This window comes from Notothenia coriiceps, unplaced genomic scaffold (assembly GCF_000735185.1).
Source record: "Notothenia coriiceps isolate Sejong01 unplaced genomic scaffold, NC01 NC01_scaffold00009162, whole genome shotgun sequence".
Lineage (NCBI taxonomy): Eukaryota > Metazoa > Chordata > Actinopteri > Perciformes > Nototheniidae > Notothenia > Notothenia coriiceps.
The window spans coordinates 26,132-33,795 of NW_011341863.1; the positions used below are offsets into that span (position 1 = coordinate 26,132).

At 37.5% G+C, this 7,664-nt stretch overlaps 1 protein-coding gene across 1 annotated transcript; it reads right to left on the reverse strand.

Moving 5' to 3' along the window:
* Nucleotides 1-2,001: 2,001 nt before the first annotated feature.
* On the reverse strand, nt 2,002-4,532 carry rgs2 (regulator of G protein signaling 2). The gene is made up of 5 exons (XM_010770724.1): nt 4,416-4,532; nt 4,225-4,302; nt 3,509-3,570; nt 3,056-3,222; nt 2,002-2,908 (listed from the first exon to the last, which is right to left on the reverse strand). Exons 1-5 carry the CDS (start codon nt 4,508-4,510, stop codon nt 2,714-2,716), a joined length of 597 nt encoding a protein of 198 aa, XP_010769026.1. The 5' UTR covers nt 4,511-4,532; the 3' UTR covers nt 2,002-2,713.
* Between the last annotated feature and the right edge of the window lie 3,132 nt (nt 4,533-7,664).

Here is a 7,664-nt window from a genome sequence, read left to right on the forward strand (position 1 = left end):
AGTAGTATTAAACTTTACCTTGTGTTTTCACTCTCACTTAAGTCCCTCTCCCTTTGCCATCAATCCAAAATAAGCTGAGCTGCAACATTATACAGACAGGTAATAATCAACATAATCACAAGGACACAATATGGCTCTGCTAAAAACACTCACTCTTACACGCACCAAAGTTATATTTATCTAATATTTAACTCCCTCCACCCCGCATACAATCCCGTTTATAAGCCCCTCTTCTCTAATTCAACAATGTTGGACGAAATGACATTAAGAGAACGGAATTTACAATTAAAAGGCTGTTCAACGTGTGTTGCTAACTTGATCCGGTATCCTAGCTTTATCTGTTATCTGTAAACGTTCCCTAAATCTACTAATTTAGGGATAATCCACTGACATCCTTTAATACACATGTTAATTTGAATCAGATGTACTGATAATATCCGCAATATAAATCTTTAAACTTCTTCTTACCTTTAAAAGTCCGTCACGAACGGTCTATTATGCTGCAACTCTACAGCTCTGCTAGCCTTGGCGCTAACTTCCGGGGAACGATTGAGAGGCTCAACGATCCGCCATTGCTGTAAAAAGTGGTCCATTGGAGTGAACGGAGATGACGTAACTCTCAGTCTATACGGCGCTGGCAAGACCCATTGCTGGTATGATAACAACCTGTTACTAAGCACACAGGCATCTTGTTAAAGTTATCTTATCTTAGCTATCTCTTATTTGGTGGAGAAAAAAAATTGTAACATCAGTTATGACATCACTTACGCGACTCTGGGATTTGTAGTCTTTCTAGTTTCGTATTTTTCATAGTCTTATATTTCAACAGTTTTACGAAAACTGTGACTTTTTTGACATGAAAATGATTTTTTAAGATTTAAAAACATCATATGTGTAATTCATGGCACAATTAAATGGGATCGAAAGATAAGTTTTCTCTCTCCATTGACTTCAATACATAATTTTCATTAAAATAAGGTCCCATGGGGCGGAAGTAGATGGGCGGGACTTCTCCACTCTATACCCTTTCCGTACAAGTTGAAATGTTGAAGTGTTTTGTGAAATGCTGTAGTGTTTTCTGAAATGTTGAAGTGTTTTCTGAAATGTTGTTTTGACTTGCACTTCATTGGGTGTAAGGTACAAGTTCAGCTACAGCCAAAATGCATTGATCCTGTTTCAATCTATACTAAATCCAACAAGGAGAAACATTAATAAATGTACAGGTTCTCACCCTGACTGTATTATTTGGTGTTTACAAGTATTAAGGACTAAGAACACCATATATGGTTATCATTAGAATGAGCATAACATTAACCTATTCTGCTTAACTTTGTTATGGCTTGGTAAAATATGAAATGTACATATCAGCCGATGTGGTTTATGTTTCGAAAGTGATTCCATTCCCCAATTTTATATTTCTCAAGAATAAACTGTGAACCATGAGTTGGTATTCCACAAGGAAACTGTCTTGGTTTCCTGCTTATTTCCTTGAATGCTTGCATTCAAGGAAATAAGTGCTTTGGAAAACACTTCTTGTTTGCTTTGACAATAAATATACAAATACTTCATCTGTGGAAGCCGTGGCGCTGTAAGAAGTCAGCCTTCCATCTCGTGCACAAACTTATCTCGTGCCCTCATTGGTCATGTGCGCGTTCGTGTGTGTTGGAGGAGAGGAAGGAAGGGGCAGATTATTTTCGGTTGTGTACTTTCAAATTCTAGCTTACTCAAGCTGGTTTCTCCATGCTTACCCTACCTTTAAGTTGCCGTACTATTGTAATGCCCTCTTCTGTGGCATACCAAATAAGTGATTAATAGGAAAACTTAGGACCCTGACCAGCTTGAATACATACTAAAGATCTATCATTAAGAAGTAAATACTTTGCCATACTGCAAAGCACTTTGAGCTATATTTTATGTAAGAAAAATGCTTTATATTATATTATCATTATTGAAAAAGTGCAACATTTTTGGTTGAACAAGTAAATAATTGCATCATAGAAATTTCATGAAGAATACATTTTATTTCTGAAGCAGTCCAGCTGCCTGTAAACTTAATTTCACAAACAACAGATGCGATATTTGTAAAACATAACATTATCACAGTAATTTCACGTCACATACATTCTACAGTGTAAGTTGTGAATATAAGTTAAAATCACACTTTATGTGTAAACTGATGCAAATACAGCAAAACAGTGTAATTTTCATTTACACACAAGTCCTGTGTGTATGAAAGCTGTGCAAAATCTTCAAGTGGAAATCAGCACACAAATATATTCTGACAGCATTGTCCCTAAGAGATACATTAAATGTTTTGACATTCATCTCAGCTGGGAATGCAGTTAATCCTTAACACCATTCTTTTAAAGCGCATCATTTCCAAAAATACTTCATTTAAATAGTGCAGGTAACGGCCCAGTCAAGAAAATGCAACTGTAATCCAATCTGGTGGAAAGGATCTGTGCGCCACCTTCAGCACCATACAGCAATAGCATCCAGCCTTATCATCCAAACTTCATTGGTGGTGAGCTCCCAGCAGGATGGTCTAAAAATGGCTTCCTTTTTGCATTTGCCCTTACTCGCCGTTATTGTTTATTCTCAGGATTTGCATTGAAGTATATTATCCCGTGTCAGTGCATGGAATGAACATCCTCAGCTCTTCACACAGTCACAGTGGTAAACAAATGACTTCAGGAGCCGGAGTCTAGTTTGACTAGGACTTAATGTGCTTGCCCTCTCCCCTGGCAGCTGCACTCAGTTCTTTGTAAAGGTCAGAGTAGATAAATCTGGAGTAGGAGTTGTTCTCCATCAGGCTGTAGACCTTCCTCTGAGCTGACAGGAAGCAGGCGGTAGTTGGCTCATGGAGGCTCTCTGCGATGTCATTTTTGGTGTGGAAATCCAGGTTTATCTGTGACCAAAGAAACAGTCATTATTAGCCTTTGAAATCCATTTTTAATAAGAACTTGACACAATCATTCTGTTTAAAATACGTTTGATGAAACAAATAGAAAAAAACACATTAATGTAGAGGAATACTGAAGGCTATAATGGCTACCTCTTTGGGAGCTTCATTTTGAATGAAATCCTCGTAAAGACTGTTGGCCTTGGACGCCATCTCTTTCTTTGACGTGAGGATCCTGAACTCCTCACACGCCGTCCAAAACTCAATGTTCTCCTCGCAGTACTCAGACTTCAGGAAGATATAAAATGCAGCTTTTCCATCTGTGGGCGGGAGAAAGAGAAGAAGAAGAAGAAGAAGAAGAAGAAGAAGAAGAAGAAGAAGAAGAAGAAGAAGAAGAAGAAGAAGTGTTAAAGACAAGGCAAGCACCATGAGCTGAGGGAATCATCCACTCACTGTTTGCCCATTAGTGTAAGGTAAAGGAAGTGAAAAGCCATTATAGCAGCTTTGTTTTATTGGGGCCAATAAAGGGCCTAAATTCAGCGCACAATTGACCTTTGAGACTCTTTAATGTAATCGTGTACCAATAGTACGTTGAATGACTCTTACATTTATGACTGAGTAGTTTGTCAAGTGACTGCGCCCACTGCTGCACGTCATCAGCTGTCGGCCTGAGGGAGGAAGACATGGATTGTTTTAGATCATCATAGAAGAGCAGACAACCAAGTTTTAATGTAACTTTGAATTCACACTGCAAAATCCTTGAATTTAATAAAAACAATCTGATTGTTCATATAATAGCTAATAAATCATTGGCTTATTGCATGATTTTTAAGTTAAATATTCTATAGATTATTTTTGGAATATACACATTTAAGGAACTGGTGGAATTGCATTTTACTGCTTATACAAAAGGTAAAAGTGAAACTGAAAATGTGACAAATAAAAATGATTGGTTGTCAAATTTGTTGTTACTTTTACTTATACAGTGTGTCCATGCTGCCATGGGGATATCATTTAATTTAAACAATTGATATCAGACATAGTCATTGTTATCTGGCTTAGTTTGTTTATTATTGAATCAATACATCCGTAACATGTGTGCCAAAATTCAAACAGTATATGTCATAAGTCAAAAGAAGTGCATGTAAAAACTAAAACAGAAGTTGAATATAATTCACTGTATTCAAATATAGTTCAATTCCAATTTAATTAAAAAACAAAAAAAACGGTTTATTTCAAACTAAATAAACTATAACTACCATGAAGCACAAACAAAATAAAAATCATTCTTACAACAATGATCACAATAGAAAGGGTCTCACCTGTGAGGTCGGGTTGTCATTGACTTGGAAGAGTTTGTTTTCAAAAGAAATCGTATTCTGTTTCTCCAGTTTTTCCTCCTGGAAACAAAATGAAATCATTCATTAGATTTATATAGCAGCATAATTCTGAGATATATCTTTTACAAGACATCCATAACCCTGAATCATTCTTCAGCAAGACATTAACTTACTTTATCCCCTTCTTTTCTGCAGCAAAGTCAGTGGGTTTCATACAGTCAGTAAAGGCCATGTTTTGGGATAACACACAGGCAAGGTTCTCTCTCATGGTTCAATCTCTTCTACTCCTCCTCCACTTGACAGGCAACTTTATAGTTTCTCTCTGCAGCCACCATCAGCAGTGTGGCAGGCAGGAGGCGGGCCTGGCATGGTCTTTAACGTGATTGGCTGTGGTTGCGTAAACAGTAACTTGGCCCGGTGTGACTCTCAGCCTGAGGCAATGATAGGCTGTCATTGCAAAAGTATTCCCTCCCCCAGGAGCCTCGGGGCTTCCATTAGAATAAGGTCAAGATGTGACGCCTATAGGAGACTCAAGACCCTTATTTACTGAAATAAAGTTCAGTCAGGGGGTAATGGAACTTTACGCTCATCTTTCCTTGTGTTTTTCTTGCTTTTTAAGAGCATTGTGGAAAAATTTAACAGCTCTCTTCTGTATTTATGTACATTTACAAATCATTCAAAGCATTTATTTATCACCTATTTTGCTTTACTTGTGAAAGAACCACACAATAAAGTACTACTATATATAGAAAGTGCCTTTTCAGTTTTCCAGTAGCTGTCACTTATCACTATCTCTGATGTACAACTGATTCATTGTGACTTTGCTACACTACTATTCACATTGAATGAATTAGTCACACAAGGTGTGTATCAACGAAGCATTTTTTCTGTTGATGATGGCATGTCCAAATATGACAAGTTGGTACAAAGATGATGATGCAATATCCTCTTACTTTTATGAATCTTTAAAAAAAGAAATGCAAGCTCTGCTGAACACATCCCTCTCATATCCACCTCAGTTCATTAAACACGTTAATAGAAAACATTAGCTCTTAGGTCAACTGGGGACTTTTAAGGTTACATATTTGAAAATGATCGGTTAAATCTGTTGATATGTAGAGGTTGTTTTTAAACGTCTAGGTTATCCTATCAACAACAGCTACAACCTGAAACCTTGAAACGTCAGTCAACAACACGCCAGTCAAAGATCTAACCATTTATAGCTAAAATGTGTACAGTTATATTGGTTTGAAAAAGCTTTGCTGTTTGAAGGAACTTGAGGAATTCGTTGCTGCTATGAGAACTGATCCCCCATCAACAAACACATGCATGAACATGAGATCTTATTAAAATCAACAATACCCCAAACTCTCAGCACCATAGGAGGAGGTTAGAGGGAGCAGCACTGGCACGAGGGTGTCAGTTGCGAGAAATGTCAGCTAATCAAGGTGCGTCTGTACCAATATCAATGAGATTGTGAAGCATGAATGAAACAGCTGATACTCATCAGCTGACTAAAGTTCACTGCTCCATCAGAAATCTTCCAATTGCTGACAGGCTGTTGAGAGGACACATTTAACCTGGACATCTAAAACATTTAACTGTCAACCACTTGTAACTCAGTTCAACCTTGAAAAGTAGAGGTCTGATTTAAGCAGCATGTTTTTGGCCTTGAGTGGGCTGAATAAGTTCATAACTTATGATGAACAACGTTATAAGTTAGAGCTGTTTAGGATAAAGAAGATTCCAGTTTTTGAGTCAGTGACAAATTATTCACTCTTGTCTTGAGTTGTTTGGGTCTTAAGCTTCTACATGTTGGACTTTCTTCACCAGCTAGTCACCACGTTTTGCCTCATTTCCTCTGCATAATATGACATAGCTATACTCGATTCACCATTTTTTGTTTTCCTTTAGCAAAAGTTGTGGATTGTACTTTACCTTGGTTGACAGGATAGCTATTGATTGTTTGCTGTGAACAACTTGAAACAGGTAGACTTGAGCACTTAACGGCTATAATAATAATAATAATAATAATAATAACAATACAGCAATAATGTAACTTTTTGCTTCTGAGTTTCTCTATTTTGATGTTGTGGCTCATAGATGCCCACTGCTGCTGACACAATTGGACGGCAAAACTAAAACTAATCCTTGGCTAGGAGCAAATCAAAACTACCATAAGTGTAATAAATATTCCCTTAACGTTCACTGACAATTATAAAAGCTCATGTGATGAGTTGAATTACATAAACATGCCAGAATTTACATACAGTCCTGCACATCCTTTTATGGACAAAACGGAAGTACTCTATTTCTTTCCATTTTGTATGGGCATCAGGCTGCATATTAATCCAGTGCGTAATCTTTAAATAATGTCTGCAAAACCAGTTTTTGTGCCAAGAAGACATCTAACCGCATCATCTTCACTTTGTACTATCCCTATGTTTCCATTCAGACGCTGTTTGCACACAAAGATGCGTCCATGAACATGTTGTTCATTCTATTACAGGTACAATTTGTTTGCATGACACAGAAGTAAACTGAAATCTAAAACTATTCCAAAATAAATATTAATTTGCACCACATGATGAATGCATGCTCTTGTTAGTTTAACAGATAGTCAATAACTGTAAACATTAAAAACAGTAATTAAATAATTTAAATAAAACTATCAGTCTTAGCTTGAGAATACTTACCATTTAAGACGTGCAAACTCCTTATTCCAGTAACAGTGTTGCTGGGCATCGCCATCATATCCCAGAAACATTGAAATGGTATTTCTATTGCGGAACACGACACGTATATGTACAGAAAAATAACAATTTGTTCTAGATTATCTGTGCAATAACGTATCTGCGTCACCTGCTGTGTTGTGATCATCATTGGCCTCTTTTTGCTCTCTCTGCTGGGTGAAAACACGGTGTTCATCCCATGTGTTTATTATGATGTGCAGACTGTGTGTAGGCAGACGTCTGTTTAGAAGTGGAGGAAAAGCAGAGCCAAGTTTCCACCAAGGCACGAGGTCTATTCAGAGTGCCTTACGCAGAAGGAGATTCCCAGCACTGGCTTGCAGATTGTGTCCTCTTTTGTGTTTGGGAATTGTGGCATTATTTAATTTTTTTGTTTTGCTGCTTATAGTGCCAAAAGCATGTGCCTAAAGCTGCTATCAAGCTTCAAGTGCTTAAAGAAAGATATGCAAAACATCAAGGCTAGAAAAGAAGACATGTCTGCAAGGCAGACTGCATGCAACGGGAGCCGTTGACAGAAAACACTTTAAATCAAGGAATAATAAAGAGGGCAAGGCAATGCACGGCAAGGCATAGAACAGGTCCTTAAGTTATATGCAGACGTGGATCAAACCATGACTAAACAGAAAACCAGCACCATCTAAAGGAATGAGGGGAGAAGGTGCAGGGCTAATG